Genomic DNA, 19,626 nt, shown 5'->3' with positions numbered 1-19,626 from the left:
AGTAGGCTGGAAAAGGGCATTTGTAAAGATCATAAAAGAACTGGCTGTGACTGAGACGCTTCAATTTCTCTACATCAGTTTTACTATGCTAAGTTCCCAGACTTTGGAAAACATTACATCTGGAACATTTTTGCTTATGGTTTTGATTCTTCTCCTTCTCTAACAAAGTTATATCAAGAGGAATATGCTTTGAAAATTGTACAGATAACTGCAGGATCATGTAACAGGTGACTACTAGTACTTGTGTCATGTTAGCCAAGTGACAGGAGCTCTGTACACAGAAGTTATGTGTGTAAAACTTCCAGACACTGTGTACTGGTAGTGCAATCCTAAGCAATACCCTTCTAAGCCCACTGAAGTCAATGGGCATGAGCAATCATGCCCCTTTAGGGCTATACTGTAGGGAAACTTCCTTACAACTACACTAAGAAGTCATCAACAACAGGAGTTTTAAGATGCTGGCTATCTCTTATTAAGCTGAACAAATAAATGCTCCTGCCATTTGGCTGAGGTGAGTTGATATTGTATTCCTATTGTAAATGCTTATAAAAACAAAACAAAGCAATTGCAGTATGAAGTGCCGGTCAAAAAACTATCCATTCCTATGATGAGTGTCGACTTCAAATTCAACTTCATTTCATCTGAACTATCTGGAAGACATCCAAAATTATCTCAATAAATTTAAATCAGATAAATTCAGATAATCAGAAGTGTTAATAATGTAGTATTACACTGAGAAGGAGGATCATAGTTGATGAAGAGGGCATAATTTGAATATTCAAACTTCAACTTTATTCCCAATGTATTTATTACGGTATTGGTACCTGTCACATATCAGAGGTCCCAAGAAACTTACAAAAGTTTTTCATTCATCCTCTTGTTCCCTTTGTTCCTCACCCTCCATCCCCTCCACATGACATCTTCTTCCATCTGGCAAGCTTACATAAATAATGCTACACCACATAAACATTTCAGAATGGTTCTCAAAACGTTCGCTTTTCTCTGAGAACCTTTTTTGTTTCCTTTAAAGGGTTTTAAAGGCTTCCCTGCCTGAGGGAAGCATAACTCTTATCATGAGTGACTACACTGTGTTCAGAATTTCATTTTTCTTCTGCAGTAACTGTAGTGTCTAATATACAAAGCAGCAGATCTAGAAAGCAGTCTACAGAGTGAGGGAAAGTACTCTGAACACCAGTTTATCGGATGTACTGTGCTGATGAGGCCTGTTAGAAGATGATGTGACAATTAATGTGACAATTCAAAGCAGTATTCCATGTATACAGCATAGTCTCTCTCTTCGTCTCTCACAAAGCCTATTTAACAGGCACTATAAAACAGTAAAATCCAACTGTGCAAAACAGAACCAAGTCCCACCTACCTGAGTCATACGCAAAATCTCTAGGTTCTTGTTTAATCATCAGAGGAGGGGGAAAGTTTTGATTGGCTGAACCACCACTCATATCATTGTGTTCATATACTGGATCATGGTACTCCTGCTTAAACCCTTGTGGTGGAAAAGGGATGTTTGGCTCAGACATCTGTCGTTGGTACATTGGCCGTCCTTCCCTTGGCATTGCAGGCAAAGGAGGGAACGAATTGCAAGGTTCCGAAAGCTGACGACGAAATCTGGGATTTAACACAAGAGAACCCAGTTGGACACATAGAATGCTGTAAATATTATTTCTAAAACTGTATGGAGAACTGAGCAGGTAATCCTCCTCCCCCCGCCCCCCCCCCCCAAAAAAAGCTATAAGATCTGTGTGTTTTAGTTATTAAACTCTTCTTCATGTACAGCTTTTCTTATGTAATACTTGCAGAATGATGCCTTCTGTGCTAACTCTAGGGCTGGTTAGTAAAGGGAAGAATTATGTCTTAAGTTATAAATGAAAAAATCTTCACACTTCAACCACAAGGGCCGTACTTTAAAAACCTGCTTTGGTGTAGTTGAGGTTCTCTCATTTATGTTTTGCTGTGTTTTCTAAATGTATGTTTGTGCATGGAGGGTGGACAGTAAAAAAAAAAACCCTCCAAGAACAATTCAATGTTGAATTTGTGTGTGTGATCACTTAGATCTGAAAAATCAAATACATACACACTCTTTGCAATGGTGAAGGAAGAGATGAAAAAAAATCTCTCAAGAGAAGAGCACAGCCAAAAAGCAAATACATTTCACAGAGCTAAAAATATCCTATAGCACAATGAATGGAGTGGTGCCTCTGCAGTCCACCTACACCTTCAGAAAGTACGATCTTAAATTCAAAGCTTTGGAAAATAGCTGTTGACTGGCGCTGCATTCATTTCCCCTTTTTTCCCTTTAGACAAGAAAAGAGCAGAAGTCATCATTAAAAACTGTCAGGAATGAATAAAAAAAATGGAGACTTGGACATCAAATAGGGAACAGGCTCACTTACCAAGCCTCAAAAGCAAGTTAATAATACCTGCACAGAAATCAAGCCATATGTTTATATAAGTGGCTTTGCTATTGGGGCCATTTTCATTCCACATGTAAATGGAATGCAGTAGGGCTGTAGGTAGGTCAAGATGGAAGGCAAAAAGATTTTGCAAAAAGAGATTCAGTCTTCCACACAGCACTAGCACCTCCTAGATATGATACAGACCCTTTCCGGTGGATTTGCCCTCCGGAATGGAGGGGAAATCCAGAGGGGCAAAAATACCATGGGTGAATGCTAGGACACCAAAATATCAACCGTCCTGTGATGCAGCCAGCCACACTGGTGCAGAAGGGGTGGAGCCGACTGTAGTTGGCTTCTATCCAGTCTTTAGAGCCAGGAACGCCATGGCCCTGCCTCAGAGATATGCCACCAGAAACTCCATTCAGCCCTATGTAGGGCTTTCAGGTGACTGGGTTTTTAAAAATGTTTGACTGCACCCCTATGCCACCTGAAAGTCCTCTGGGGATGGTGCAATGGCAGAGCTGTCCCTGTTTGCAGAGGCCTCCAGATTTGGCTGCCTGATTTTGTTCAGACAATGAGCGCTTTACCTTAGGATCTTAACAACAAAAGCTAAACAGAGTGATTGAGGGATGTAGCTGGAGCTTCAGTTAGAAGTTTTTTAGCTTCTGTGGTTTTGCTCAGCCTAAAGGCATTTGAACAGAGTTTGTTTTGGCAGCTTGACTTCCTTTCCCTAAGCTGTTACATTTCAAAAGCTCAAAGGGGGAAAATCCACACCCTTTCAATTGATACCATGCAAATTTTTACAGTAAGTGGTTCCTGTAGATGCCTGGCTATTAAAAGGTAATTTAAATAAGAACACAGAAATCATAGTCTAGTAATTTGTTAATTTAATGGGCAGGAGTATCTAAAGTGAAGACTACTTGCAAGCAAGTGAATTATACGTAAATACAATGACTTATGCCTTCATGAACTTCTATACAACCATGTTCAATATCTATGGAAATTTGTTGCACTTGTCTATGTTGACTATAATGGAACTTTTTTCACTCCCATTTACCATAATCCTTGAAAACTCTCCCTAATCTTCTGCTCATCACTACTCTTGTGATATCTAGACAGTAGAGAAAAGCCTAGATTATGGAGGAAGGTAAGCAAGGCTACAACAACATTCTGGGCCAGCCAGGACATTTGCTGTCTTAACTGTATGGCTTTTACTGTGCTTCTCCACTCTGCCCCATTGTGCACAACTGAAGCTATGGTGAACAACAGTAGGGTAATCATTCAGGACTATTGATACAAAAAATATGGAATGTCCTCCTCAAAACCCAGAAACCTTTCCTCTCCTACCTGTGATCCATAGGGAAGCTGTTATCCGGAATGGGCTGAGCTGGAGGCAGATGGGCAGGAAAAATCCGGTCAGGTTTAGGATTCTGAGCCGAGTTTGGGGACACATGATGCAGTGGTGAAACCGGAGTGCTAGACGGAGTAGGAGGGTTGGAGGGCCTCATTCCCACTCGTGGCTTCTGATCATAGGCACTGCCCATTAAGAAAGAAATAATTTAGGGATTTGGAATTAGTAACACACAGCCAGAGGGGCCCACTCCCAAGTGCTGGCCTTGAACATGTGAAACTTCAGATTTAGTACTAGCTGAGAGTTAACAGTTACCCCAGGGTGATAGTTAAGGATTGAACAGTCTGAGGATTCAGTGCACACATAAACAAATCTTTATTCTCCTTTTTGTTTCACACTATGTGGCTTTCCCCTTTGTTCATGAAGCTAACAGTAGGAATCACTCAAAATAACTGATGTTTTAAAAGTTGCCAATACATAACTCTTCTCTGCAGGAGTGAGAGGGGTGGGGTTTTTTTAAATTTGTATTGCTACCTTTCTGCTAGTTAAAGGCACACAAGGTACCGCACAAAAAAGCACAAAGGCATTTTTAAAAAACTTTAAATATACATATTTCATTGTAACACTCTGAAGAAAACAAATTTCTATCAAGTGGAAGAAAGACCAGGAAACATTTTCTAGGGAATCAACTCTTGACAATTAAAAGTTCACAAGAGCTTATACCTTGGGGAAAAAAATTGCTGGTTTTTAAAATGCTGCTGGGCTCGATTTTTATCCTTTCAGATAGTTGCCCAAATTGTCTTGTTTGTAATTAAGCGCTGATGTATACTGCAAGGAGCAGAAAGCATACAAACAATGGGAAAGCAGGAGCCACTTTTCGAGTCAACATGTGGCTTTGCTTTAAACATCTCAGACCATAGCTTTGTCTAGTTTTTGCATCGTCTGTTTCTGACTGGAAGCGACTCAGTGACTGGAAATGACTCCAGGGTGTCAGCCAGGGAAAGTTTCCCCACCCCCAACATTTCCTAGCTAAGATTCTCTAACTGGAGATGCTGTGGATTGTGTCTGGGACCTTCTACAGGCCAAGAATGTCACCTACCACAGAGATAGAACCCTTCCCCATACCAGGACTGGTTTCCTTCCCCCACCCCACCCCCCCAAAAGGCTATTAAAGAGCATAATGCTATCAAACACATTAAAATTATCCTACACTCCCTCAAAAAAAGAGCTTTTGCTCCCACCCCTTATTCCCAAAGGCCAGCAACCTGCTTCTGAACAGAGAATAGTATCTACAACACTTCACATAATGTGATTTAAAAAAAAATCATCTATGAATACACATGCCTGCACACAGCCCGTCGGCAAAACTTCTCAAAATATGTAATATGTTTTTCAGGCTTGCCTTTCAACAAGAAGGTCTCTTTTTATCCTAATGAATGTAATAAAATTTAAAAGTGTATCAGACAAACATATGCATATCATTCTCACAGCAACTAAGACTCACCCTTTTGAAACCTAGGCTATCTCCAAGGGAAGAGGAATACATTGTGTATATTTAAGGCAGAGCAATTACTTTAAAATGATTTTCAAACATGCCAGAATGGAGTGAAAATGCTTCCTAGAGTCTTTGGCTAAATGCACTTGTACTCTTATCAGTCCTGTCGACTGAGGGTGGGATGCGGTTTATGACTCCTTGGTCCATTTCCACTGAAACTCTATCAAAACATGCAAGCTACTTTCTTTACCTGACATTGTACAGGCACTTTTCCCCATAACTGAACTTGAATGGCTGTTCTTGACTGCAAGCAGAGCCGAGCTCAGAACATGGACTGTGGGGTTCCTTCTTGATTTTCACTGGGAGACCATGAAAAGCCACTGGAAAAAGATAAGGGACAAAACAGAAAGAGAAACTAACCATGTGTAAATATAAGCATATATAATCTAGGACTCTGGCCCAAAGTATATACAACCCTGTGCAGGTGCTATACACAGCTAAGCTACATGTGGAAATGGTGCCAGCTGTTGCAGGGTCTTAACTGAATTTTTCCACTGTTTCAACTCAAATGTCCCGGTTTGATGTTCCATTGTATGCACCGAACTCACAAGTCATTATTTGCACTGTTTACATTTGAAATAACAAAGCATCTGAAAACAATTATTTATTTATTAGGCAATGTGCAGAGATTGCACAGAAGGGACTTGATCAGCGAATAGAAAACCTACTTGCGCAAATGGGCAAAACAAAAAAGCTCATGAAAACAAAACCCAGAAAAGTGAAAAGGCATACAAATACAGTCCCATCCTTCTGCTTTTGGATCGATGGCTCCGCTGATGTGTTGAAACAAAGTTGGATCTAAATGACTGGGGTTGAATCTTTGGATCCAATGCACCACATGCACAGTGGCTAAGGTTCTGATTTAAACAAGAAGATGGAAGGATGCAATGAAGCTGGAAGGATTGCACTGATCAGCAGTTTCCTTTTACTCACTAATGGTTTAAAAACAGGGGCATCTTCTGGTTTGCAGGCACATGTCCGAACAGAAGCTTTTTCCCAGCTTAAGCTAGAAAAACTCAATATTGGCTCTCATTAGAATATGATGATAAAATTGCTTAGATCAGGGGTAGGGAACCTTTAACACTCAAAGAGCCATTTGGACCCGTTTTCCATGGGAAAAGAAACACTTGGAGCTGCAAATAATTTTTGACATTTAAAATAAAGATAACACTGTATATATTGGGGTTTTTTACCTTTTACTCCGCTCATTCTGAGAAGCGCATGGATGCGCCTGCCCTGCTGCCTGCAGGGCAGGCAAGGATGGGGCCGGCGGCTCGGCTTGTGGAGCCGCAGTGCAAGGGCAGAAGAGCCGCATGCGGCTCTCGAGCCGCAGGTTCCCTACCCCTGGCTTAGATCAAGACCATGGAAACAAGAATTAAGAAACCCAAGTTAAGGTTTATTATCCATTAATAGTTATGCTCCACAAACCTCACAACGTCTTAATAGATCTATTTTACTTTCCTCCAGGGGCATAAAGAATAATGGCTACAAACTAGGGCCTCCACACAGACATATGGTGTTCCTGTTGTTGCTCATATAGGCAAAACCTATCCACATACTCAGGGATTCTCTCTTATACACATCAACATTCACAAGAGGAGACAGGTGCATCAAAACCACATCTCCAATGACTCTAGTTTTGTACTTTCCAGATTTATGCAAATGATACCCAAATACAGAGCTTATGTTTATTCCGCACACCTCAAATAAGCAAATGAGCTACAGCTAATATTTTCATTTTGCCTGTTACGGGACAAGTAACCCTTCCTATGGTTCATTGCTTCCATGATAAAACTACTGAAGTAAAAACAATGCCCCACTCCCCCCCCCAAAAGGTACGGAGGCCATGTCGATGAACTTTTAGTTGTGAAGGCACCTCAAATCCTTGCTCAATAGAAAAATGGATTTGCCATACACTACCTCCTCCACCCACACCCCCAAATCGGTTATAATGTTGTTTTTCTGTTTTCTGGAGCAACCTGAATTTTTAAAGTCACCATGATTTTACAGCAGATGCTGAAGAACATTTGGCAAATATGCTGTTGCCTGGACACCATTGGAGTATTTATTAACAAAACAGCCTTCTAATTGGGATACCCTAGGCCAGACCAAGCAACGTTCTCCATTACTTTTCTTAGGTGGGTATTACCACTTAGATCAGTCTTTAAATATGGGCATTTATGCAATACTTTATTCTTCAAGGAAAAACTGAGGGATCAGTTTGTATTACATAGTTTTCTAAATGATCATCAAATATATCTTCCTTTAAAACCTTACCTACATACACCAAAACCCTTCCTTCAAAACCCCAAACTCAATACACCAGGAAACACACTACTGTAATTCCAGAGATTTTCATTGCAGGATCAATGTTTAAGAAACTGAAGACTGAGGTACTAAACTCCCCTACTCGGCAGGTTATGAACATATCTACAACTAGCGTACCCGTCCACGCGTTGCTGTGGCTCAGATTACCTCCGCGTTTCCTGAGGAGGCCGGCTCGCTTCCTCCTTCTGCCTGACCTTTCAGTTCTATCCCCCCACCTCCCGGTGCCACTCAGCTCGGGACTGGGACTGGGTCCAATTGCCTGGGCCTCCATGTCTTCCCACAGCGGCTGGCTCAGTTCCTCCTTCCAGCGCTCCGCTTGCGCCTTCCTGCTGCGGTGGGCCCCTGGCTGTCTCCAACAGCTCAGAGGAGTCACGCTGTCTCCAACGGCCCCTGGCTATCTCCAACAGAGGAGTTGCAATGCCGCCCCTGCCTAAGGTGTGGTACCTGAGACTTCCAAGGAGCGGAAAACACGCTCGGACAGATGAGCAGCGTTCCCTGAAAGTTTCAGGGCGTTTGCTCCAGCGGTTCCTGAGTTAGACAGTAACAAATACTATATATTTGCCATATATATATATGGCAAATATATATATAGCAAATATATATATGGGTCATATATATATATATGGGTCATATATATATATATGGCAAAACCACCTCTGCCCCTCTCCTGCCTGGAACACCCTGTGGAAGGGGTCACCAATGAATCAGCACATTTTTCTCCCATGAATACATGGCCACATGTTCAGATAAGCAATCTGTGCAGGTATGGGAAGGGCACAGTAGTTTGATTCAATAAAACCCTGTTTTGCCACTATATGAATGAGTACATGTGCCTTCCTGCTCTTCCCAGAGATTTAACAAAGGATTTCCACTTTCAAATTATAGTTTTAACTTTTCTTACAAACTAGGATTCTACACATGTTTCATATTGGCTATAGCTTGAATCAACCTACTATATGAAGATAAACCTAGGCTGAACATACAACGTATGAGCTCTCTTCCCTGTTTTATTTCACACTAGCGGGGCCCAGCAACGCGTTGCTGTGGCTTATTGTGGTGAAATGGAAAAGGAACAGTAGCAGCAAATCAATTGCAGAGGCCAGCAGCACGTGCTCATGCAAACACGCAGCCTGATACTGTGCGATGTCATTGATGTGTGTGCCCGCATTCCGGGGGGGGGGGGGATGGAAAGGCACCCCTCCCACACATCTAGGCTGGCTGGTCATGATCCTTTACCTGGGAATAAGTTTTGTTGGTGGCAATGGGTGTCGCTTCTGAGGAAACCCCCTGAGGGGGGCGACGCAGCCATTCAAAGTATGTCACAGTTGCTGTACCGAGCTTACTCCTGAGTAATGCGTGCCTGGTTTTCTTAACTGTAACCGCAGTATTCAGGGAATCTAGGGTGCCTGGCCCCTCCCTCCCATCCCTTGCATGGCACCCCTCCCCCTCCTTCCCTTCCCTTTTCCTCCGCTAGGGTGGGTGGGTCATATCAAGATGCTGGGCCCCCTGCCTCCCCTCCCTTGCATGCCACCCCTCACTGTCTACCCTCTCTCACTTCTCTTCCCTTGCATGCCTCCCCCTCCGTCCCTTTCCTCTCCCTCCCTCTCTTCCCTTGCATGCCACCCCTCCCTCTCCCTCCCTTCCCTCTTCCTTGTGTGTGTGTGTGCGTGTATGTGTTTCACTTCCACTCGAGTTACTGCCTATGTACTGTTTTCACTGCTCATATCTGGCCGTCTGAGTGAACATTCTAAGCAGCATGAACATTCTAAGGGTGACAGTTACACACAGGCAGCTGCATGTCCTTCACCAGGGAGGCCCGGAAAAAGGCGTTTTACCTGGGCCAGGTATTTCAGGTATGTGAACATCTAAAAACACTCTCGCCTGGCTGACTATAGTGGCTGGGAATTTTCAGAGGAATTGGCCCAGCAGTTACTGAGGTATACTGTCATCAACAAAAACACTGTTAGCTTTTTATATATATAGATAACGACATTTAGATGTTGCACATACAACACAAGAGAAGCTCAAGGGCAGATATGAGACCTCATGTACACACATTTCCGCTTTGCAGTTCCAAGACAGAATGCGAGAGAGCTTTTATCAGTCCCATGAAATATAAAATAGGTGAAAGATATACGTTTTAACTGGACCAACCTCTTTAGTATAAGAGTATGCAAGTTTTCAAGTTACAAGAGTCTTGGATATTTCAACCCTGGAAAAAATTAAGTTAGCCCAGTAGGAGTGGATACTTTTGAATCTCTGGTTAGGAGTTAACAGATACAGGACAATCTCCTCTACAATTACAGAAATTTTAAGACTTTGCCAGGAGTACTGCTGGTGCCTGCCAAGTTATTCATCTCCCAGGCCTGGCATGACTATTTCTTATATTCTAGAAAGCCTCAAGCACTGATCTTGGTCCTTCCAAGATATTAGTGCCAATATCTTCAAGCCTTTCACCTTACTCCACATCCATTCTGCAATTTCCTCAAGGCTTTCAACCTTACCCTACTTCCATTCTGCACACTGCTATACCTTTTCAAGAATAGAGATGACACCAGATTTGAGAATTCATCTGCCATTTCCTGGACCATCTTTATTCCAGAATGCTCTGTTTGGATCCTGGTGCCTACCGAGCTCTGTCCTCAAGGTACTAGGTCCCAAGCAGAGCATCCTAGACCAAAGATGGTCCAGGAAATGGCGGATGAAACCACAAATCTCCCCTGATCTTTGTCCTGAAAAAGGTATAGCATGCTGCTGTTGAAAATGCCCAAAGACTAATCAGAAGTTTTAACACACAATTTTAGAAACTGGCAACAATTCATTTTAAGCCTCCCCTACATTTGCTGCTTCCTTACTTGCAGTTAACCTGTCACGAAAAATGACTTTCTCCTCATTTAACTTAAATAAGAGGAGCTCAGAGAAACCCACACTACAGTCATATTCTCAGAAAGGCTGAGGTATTTCATCACAGTGTGGAAAGCCTGAGCGGCTGCTAACAGGCAGTTTTCCAGCTCACTGGCACAGGGACAAGCAAAAGCGGCACATTCATTTTTGTGCAATTTGCTTTTACCTTCCCACATGGAGTTGGTGCATGTAAAAGGCTGTTAAGTACTAAATTATTCCTTATCAAATCACCATCATCTGGAGTCATGATCAACACTAATTAAATTACTTTCACTGAACAGGGCTCCTGCCTGCTGCCTTCAGCTGCAAGGTACATTTTATTTTGCTTTCAGTGCTGTGCTAGCGAGGTCTAGAGTACAAAGCTAGAAGGCAGCTATGCTAGAGTTTTTAATTAAAGTTCATCCCACCTTCTTCAGGTTCTCCAGGATTCAGAGTCTCAGTTCAGAGGGGTTAACTCTTTCATGTCAACTCAGAAAAAAAGCTTAAATTTCAGCAGCAGTTGGTGAAGTTTTATTCCTGCACAGATCTTAGTAGATATTATTCCAAGGGATTTTTACAGGAGATCTTTATCTGAACTGCTGTTTCAGCCTAGTTATGGTATTTGAATAAGCCCTCAGGTGTTCCCCAGATAAATTTACCATGCAAACTTTTGTTCACAGGTTTTTTTTTTAAAAAAATGTTCCTATTGGGGAATGCGAAAGGCAAACTGCATCAAACGAGGGCTACCTGACTGCAAGTCCAACAGCACACCAAACAGAATGCTAAACCTTTCCGTGCCAAAAATAAGGTCTTCCATCCTTCATCCCTGCCACTGCTCTCATTAAATTAGGATTACATGCTATATGGAACGTCTGAAATGTTGCTTTAAAAGAAGGAAGGAAGGAAGAATAGAAAGTGTCATCAAGTTGCAATCAACTAATGGTGACTTCGTAGGGTTTTTAGGGCAAGAGACGTTCAGAAGTGGTTTGCTATTGCTTGCCTCTGTGTTGCAAACCTGGACTTCCTTGGTGGTATCCCATCCAAATATTAACTAGGGCCAATCCCATTTAGCTTCTGAGATGTGACAAGATCATGCTACTCTGGGCTATCCCAGAAGAACACTGGATAAATGCATTACTTTAGATGCAAAGATTTTCTTAACATTAAGAACATAAATATAACTAGGCCAGCCAGTCTTCTGGTCATCTACTGCTTGGGCTGCAAATCAAAGAAATCATAATAAAGTACTTTTATTCTAAGCAGCAGTGGTGTAGTGGTTAAGAGCAGGTGCACTCTAATCTAGAGAACCAGCCTTGATTCCCTGCTCTGCCACTTGAGCTGTGGAGGCTTATCTGGGGAACTAGATTAGCCTGTGCACTCCAACACACTCCAGCTGGATGACCTTGGGCTCTCAGCCCCACCCACCCCACAGGGTGTTTGTTGGGGGGGAAGGGAAAGGAGATTGTAAGCCCCTTCGAGTAAGCCCCTGACAGAAGAGAAAGGGGGGATATAAATCCAAACTCTTCTTCTTCTATTTGTGAGATTTTTTTCTAGATTTCACATCTATCCAAATATTATAGGTAAGATCAGAATAGCACAGTGTACGTCCTGTATACAAGATGTGGCTGCTTTGGTTTGCTCTTCTCACATGCTTTAAGAAAGAAACACTTTTAAAGCTGTGTTTTCAAGAAAGTTATTCACACTTTCATACCATCAAGGAATTTTAGTAGTGTTCTGGAACGAAGAGGCTTTATCAATACAAAGTATGCACAGAGCACAGGCTTTTTCAGGAATGAGAACAAAATGGATGGGCCAACCATACTATCTCTGTGGTGGCGAACCTATGGCACTCCAGATGTTCAAGAACTACAATTCCCATCAGCCCCGGCCAGCATGGGCAATTGGCCATGCTGGCAGGGGCTGATGGGAATTGTAATCCATGAACCTCTGGAGTGCCATAGGTTCGCCACCACTGCCCTATCTCAACAAATCTCACTTTGTCTCCAGATTATGAACTGACTGAGATGGGCTCAATTAACATGCAGTTAAATTGAGGAGGCAAAAGAGTTTGGATAAAACCCCACAGTGCTGGAAGGCATGTTAAACCTATCTACCTGCCCATGCATATGACTTAGAGAAGCTAGCACTTCAGATACATTGCCACTGCCTTTCAAAGATTCTTTTCCAGTACATTTCCCTCTGCCAAGCCCTCCCTCCCTCCTTTCTCCTGAACGCAAAAATCCATTACTAAAGGGTCTAATCTCAGCTATCAGTACAGAGTGCCTTTTAGGGAGCCATTAAACCATTTCTCTTGTTTACAGTGCCTGAAGAAAGATGTGAATTATGTCTGTGACAAAGTGGGTGATAACATTTCTAAACTGCTATCAAAACGCAAACTGAAATACATTTAAAAGACAGGCGTCCCTGATTTTGTTTTTTGCAATTTTCTTCACCTGATCTAAATTAGCCAAACATGTTCTGAGGAGGACACTTTGAAAAGACAGGCCCTTCTAGAAGGGCAGTTGGTATTGTGTGCTTTTTAATGCCATTAATACAAAGGTTCAGTTAATACAAAGGTTATAACTGAAAAGCACATAAATTATTGCTAATATTTTTGAAAGGAATCTACAAAAATACCTGTTTCTCAAACAAGGAGTTGCTTGTTTACAAAGAAGGTTTTTTTTAGGTACGAATATAATGATGATTAATACCCTTACAATCCTTTTTTTAGTCCTCTGCTAGTGCTACTTGTCACAGGCTCCAAACCAAGAGAGATGAATTTGGGTAATTTCCTCATGTGAAGATAGTTGTTCACAGAGACAAGTACTCTGAAAAAAGCTGACTTAAAATGGAACTGCACTTCCTTATCACTACTGTTCTTCAGATGACTTCATCTACAGTCCCAACTGGGAGATGTATACCAGAAGGTCAAATCACAGAATCTCCTACAATTTTTATTGCCTGATATTCTCTATCCCATTCCCTGAGAAGGTGCTTTTGATATCATGGACTTCAGGCAAAGGGCACCTAACCCACTCAGTTCTAACTGGACATCACAAAGGCACATCTGTGCTATCCTTGTCAGCAACAGTGGTGGTAAAAAGTGCTATCAAGTCACTGCTGACTTATGACAACCGCGTAGGGTTTTCAAGGCAAGAGCTGTTCGAAGATGGTTTTCCATTGCCTGCCTCCATGCGGGTTATGAGAGATCTGAGACAACTATGACTGGTCCAAAGCCACCAGCAGGTTTCATGTAGAGGAACAGGGAATTGAACCCCAGATTAGAAACCACTGCTCTTAACCACTATACTATGCTGTCTCTCTTGAAAGCAACTACAAGAGAAAGCAACTACAGTGTAGAAAATGTGTGGATATGTATGATGACAGAGATATTTGAAGAATATCTATTACAGGTTTGCACAACTGTTATGTCCTCTATTCAGTCTATAGTGTTCCTACCAGAAAGATGGTACAGGCTTGTTCATGCAACTTTTTGGTAGGTGACACTAGGTCAGTGAAAAGACCCTGAGATAACCTTGTCCATTTATATCCATCATTCTTCCATGTGGAAAGGGAAGGGACATCTCAGACTTCCTCAAAGAACTAGATCATTGTGGCACTATCTTCCATGCTCTTAAACTGAAGTATTTAATTATTCAGAGATCATGCAAGGCACAAGCCTATCTAGCTCAAGACTTTGGTAGTATATTGTATCTTGGAGCCATATGTATGCTTCAGGAAATGTCCTGTGAATATGGTACAAATGACATAATGGTAATATTGTGTAGAAGTATTTTTGGTTGCCATCTCTGCCACAAAATGCTGAAGCTCCTGCAGAAATACCTCTTAGTCTTTCTTTATCAGCTCCAGTTTCATAATGCTGTGGAGGAAAGTTAAACAGAATCGCTCTCTTCCCCCCCCCCCCCCCGGTATACTTTCCATCTATTAAAAAAGGAAAAACATCCACTACCCTGAGGGAAAAACAGTTGTCCAAATGAATTATCTGAGAGTTGCAGTGGGGTCTAAAAGGGACTCACCAATAGGAGTTGCTGTGGGGTCTAAAATTGGGACTCACCAATAGGAAACGGTGCTCATGAAGGAGAAAAGGAAACAGAAGATACAGCAGCAGAAATTCAGCACAAAATAAATAAAGAGGTAGTGCAGGAATATCTGGCTACTTTAAACAAATTCAAATCTCCAGGGCCTGATGAACTACATCCCAGGATATTAAAAGAACTGGCAGAAGTAATCTCAGGCATTTTCCACACGCCATAATTACCCAGAGGGAAAACCAGGATCATAAAACCAGGTTGTTTGTATCTTGGTTTCTCCCTTCACACGGCTACCCATTATCATGTTCAGATTGGGATGAAGTACTCCATTAAATTAAGCACTAGCTTCCGGTTTATTTTCATTTTCCATGCAAATATTTCCGTGCATGTGTGAACAGTCCTATTTTCCTGACGTTCTGATTGGCAGTAGCTGTGTGGTGGGGAGAGCAGGTGGCGAGATGGGAAAAATAAACCAGTCTGGCAGCGGGATCGGCGAAGGGTTTTTCAAAAGAACTGCCAATTTAGCAATTTTTGGAAACCCTGTGATAAGGGAAATCTCACAGGGTGGGCCCGATTTAGGAACGGAAGCCATGCAAACATCACACCCAGACCAGGATATTTCACCTCCCCATCCCAGGATATTTGGTCCGTGCAGAAAATACCTCAGAACCACTTGCTATAATTTTTAAGAACTCCTGGAGAACAGGAGAAGTCCCAGGGCTAATGTTATTCCCATCTTCAAAATTGGGGAAAAGGAGGACCCTAATATTTATCATCCAGTCAGCCTGACATCAATACCCGGGAAGATTCTGGAGCAGATCACGGTCTGCAAGTACTTAGAAGGGAAGTCAGCTTGGGTTTCTGAAAACAAGTCATGCCAGACTAATCATCTCTCTCTTTTTTTGATACAGTGACAGGCTTGGTAGATGAAGGGAATGCTGTGGACGTAGAATACCTTGATTTTAGTAAAGCTTTTGACAAGGTGCTCCATAATATTCTTGCAAGTAAACTAGTGAGATGTGGACTAGGCAATGCTACTATTAAGTTGATTTGTAATTGTTTGACTGACTGAACTCAAAGGGTGCTCATTAATTGCTCAACTTCATCCTGGAGAGAAGTGACTAGTGGGGTGCCACAGGGTTTGGTCCTGGGCCCAATGTTATTCAATATTTTTATCAATGATTTGAATGATAGAATAGAGCTAATCAAATTTGCAGAGAACACCAAATTAGGAGGGGTAAGTAATACCCCAGAGAACAGAGTCAGAATTTAAAATGACCTGGACAGATTAGAGAGCTGGGCCAAAACAAACAAAATGAATTTCAACAGAGATAAATGTAAGATACTACACTTAGGCATAAAAATGAAATGCACAGATATAGGATGGGTCACACCTGACTTGACAACACTACATGTGAAAGGGATCTGGGAGTCTTAGTAGACCACAAACTAAACATGAGTTAGCAGTATGATGCGGCAGCCAAGAAAGTCTATGCGATTTTGAGCTGTATCAATAGGAGTATAGTGTCAAGACTGAGGGATGTAATTGTACCTCTCTATTCTGCATTGGTTAGATCTCACCTGGAATATTGTTCTGGGCACCATAATTCACAAGGAATATTGACAAGTAGGAATGGTCCAGAGGACGGCAACCAAAATGGTAAAAGGTCTGGAATCCATGCCCTACGAGGAGAGCTGGGTATGTTTAGTTTGGTGAAGAGCTGAGTATGGTGAAAAGTTTGGTGAAGAGAAGGTTAAGAGGTGACATGATAGCCATGTTTAGATATTTGAAGGGATGTCATGTTGGTGAGGGAGCAAGCTTTTTTTCTGCTGTTCCAGAGACTAGGACCAGGAGTAATGGGTTCAAGGTGAAAAGAGATTCCACCTATACATCACAAAAACTTCCTGACAGCAAGGAAGTGGAATGCACTACCTTGGTGTGTGGTGGAGTCTCCTCCTTTGGAGGTTTTTAACAGAGGCTGGATGGCCATCTGTCAGGAGTGCTTTAATTGTGTGTTCCTGCATTGAAGGGGGTTGAACTTGATGGTCCTTGGGGTCTCTTCCAACTCTATGATTCTATGAATATCTAAAGTCAAAATCCTGTTATATGATCCTTGTAAAGCAAGAACATTGATGAGGCTTGACAGTCCTGATGGCACAGTTAATATGCCCAGGCACTTAAAGAGTTTAGAATAAAATCTACATTACTGATCCTAGATTTTTCCCAACTGAAGGCCAGTCCCAATTTCTGCGCAAGTAAATGCTTACCATACATCTGAATATCTTTTAATAGGTGACACTAAAACAATATCTCCGATCTTTCATCTGAGGCAACTTCCAACTCTGAGAATTGCAAAACCACATCTACATCAGCATACCAGTGACAGGCCTAGCATGTTTAAATCTCTGCTGCTAAAATATATTGGAATATTATCAGGCAATTAAAATATTGGAATATTATCAGGCAGTTAAACCAAATATTCACAATTGATGCATGGGATAGTTTCACAATATTAATGGGATTAGTTGTGGATCAAAAGTAGAGCATATGCTTTTGAAATAAAAGTGTCAGTACCTAGCATTACCAACCTGAAGGTGGGACCAGGAGACCTCTAGAAATTATCATTGATCTCCAGATAGCAAAGATTAGTTCCTCCAGAAAAAATATAGCTTTGGAGGGTGGATATTATGTTATTATGTCCTACTGAGGTCTCTCCCTCCCCAAACCCTGCCCTCCTCAGGCTCCCCCAAATCTCCAGGAATTTCCCAACCTGGTGCCCATAAACCCCATCAGTAGAACATTAATTTACAGGAACTCACAATGATATTCTAAGTACAGTTGCACCTTTCTAAGTCAACTGAAGTAAATGATCTTAGAAAGGTGCAGCTCTTCTTAGAATATCACAGTCTGGTGGAATGCTGGGAAAGACATCTGAAAACAAGCATCACTTAGAATAGACAGTACTGAAATAGATAGTCCAATACACACAAAGCAGTTTCATACATTTATACAGCATGTACTAGTTAAGAGAAAGTATCAATTTCTTTTTCTCCAGGTACAAGAGTTTATGAGCCAAAAATGGATCCAATCACAGACTGATAAAAAAAAGCCATGAACCACAAGTTAAGTCACATTTTAAGTGTATTTTTAGGAAACTGATGGTTCAGTGGCATTCTTTTTTGTCCTTTCTTTTAAATTATACTTAAGGGGGACATCCACTTAAATATTTAGACTAGTGATGGCGAACCTTTGAGACCGAGTGCCCAAATTGCAACCTAAAACCCACTTATTAATTGCAAAGTGCCAACACAGCAATTTAACCTGAATACTGAGGTTTTAGTTTAGAAAAAACGGTTGGCTCCAAGGCATGTGTTACTCAGGAGTAAGCTTGGTGGTAGTCGGTGGCTTTGCTTTGAAGAAACCATGCAACTCTTCCAACGGGTGAATCATGACCCTAAGGAGGGTTTACTCAGAAGCAAGCCCCGTTGCCAGCAACCGAGCTTACTCCCAGGTAAAGGATCACGCTTTAGTTCTTTGCATGAAAATCAATGGGGTTTAACAGCGCTTAACAGGGTTACCTACCCTGCGTCCCCAAAACCAGGTCTTAGGTTTAATGCTAATAATCGAGCCCAGTGGCCCAGGCCAGCTTAGATGGGGGGGGGGGGGCAGCACTCTGTTTGTGAATGCCCATGGAGAAGGCTCTGAGTGCCACCTCTGGCACCCGTGCCATAGGTTCGCAACCACTGATTTAGACCATACAGTAAAAACAAACCCAACATTTCTGTAATATCCAATTAAACATGTATACAAACTAAAGTACATTAAAGCATTAACAATGTTTGTAAATATATACTTTCTGTGAAATTATTAATATTTCAACTGATTATGAAAGTTGCCAACCCTTAATAAAAGACTAAATCTCCCCCCGCCAACGTATTCATGTTGTGCAGGAAACATCAGTTTCCACATTTAACGTGATCTTCCCATTTTTACTGGAGTTTCATACACTACATTGCTTTGATTGTGCAAATCACTCCCATGATAAAAGCTACCATGTGGGGAAAACATTACTCTTACATAGCAGTCCCTGGTATGGTTTTTTTTAAACCCTACAAACAGAATGGCATTCCCATATCTCACTCATAAATACACGCAGGATACCTTGATAGCTTAATAATGTTGATAAACCCTTCCCACACTATATTTGTCACAGAATTGACTAACAGGAACACTTCCTGTGAACAAAAATGTTCACACTGAAAGCAGCTTTCAGATATCTTTTTTTTTCTCCCAGAAAGCAAAGTTGCAAAACTTGACAATACTTTGGCAAGAATATTAGAAAGAATCCAATCCTATCTGGTTTTGGTTTGGCTTCAGACCAAATCCTTCCAACCCACACTAGATTAGTAGATGGAAACAGCATGGCATCTCATTTTTGGAAACTAATTCAGTACGATGAGCCTAAGCACTAGATGGCAGAGCCAACTGGCAACAATGGAGCATGTAGGCGAGATGCAGCCATGTGGCATACTTCTCAAACAAAAAGGAAAAGTACAGCTATGCAATCGAAGTTGCTTGCCACCTTTCCTCGAAAATAAAAGCATCCAAAAAGTAGATAACTAAATATAAGGATGCCTTCTGTCTGAATCCCATAGCTTGGCCAAGATTTTTCCATACCACCCACATCAAAGAAGAAATTCATTCTATGAATGCTACACCATACAATATTGTATTGTACAACTAAAAACAAGCATTTGGGTTGCACCATCACTTCATTATATTCTCCCTCCTTAACAAATTCATTTAAGGTAAAATAACACTCTATAGAAAAGTCTCCCAGAGATCAGTGGAACATCCACACCCTTTTGGCAATTTCAGAGGAAATGCAGCACTGATTTTTTTTACTCATTTGGATGAGTATTTTAAACACTGTAACTCAGAAGGGCAACTGCTTAGACTTTTCTTTTTTAAATTGGTCATTACTGGTTGTTTTAATGGCTATTCTTTGATGTATCCCTTTTATTCATGCTATCCCTCTTGGG

General features: G+C 41.6%; 1 protein-coding gene across 6 annotated transcripts in view; it reads right to left on the bottom strand.

Moving 5' to 3' along the window:
* Window positions 1-19,626, bottom strand: part of ETV1 (ETS variant transcription factor 1) — an 88,747-nt gene that overhangs the window by 35,079 nt on the left and 34,042 nt on the right. For all 6 annotated transcript variants that reach the window (XM_048511004.1, XM_048511003.1, XM_048511001.1 and 3 more), the window contains 3 exons: window positions 5,511-5,640; window positions 3,762-3,950; window positions 1,379-1,626 (listed from right to left, as the gene is read on the bottom strand). In XM_048511004.1, the coding sequence (XP_048366961.1) occupies window positions 1,379-1,626; window positions 3,762-3,950; window positions 5,511-5,640 (567 nt within the window). The remainder of the gene's footprint in view (window positions 1-1,378; window positions 1,627-3,761; window positions 3,951-5,510; window positions 5,641-19,626) is intronic.

The sequence above is a fragment of the Sphaerodactylus townsendi genome, linkage group LG11, assembly GCF_021028975.2.
Source record: "Sphaerodactylus townsendi isolate TG3544 linkage group LG11, MPM_Stown_v2.3, whole genome shotgun sequence".
NCBI classification, from domain to species: domain Eukaryota; kingdom Metazoa; phylum Chordata; class Lepidosauria; order Squamata; family Sphaerodactylidae; genus Sphaerodactylus; species Sphaerodactylus townsendi.
This window is presented reverse-complemented; position numbering and strand designations above follow the sequence as displayed.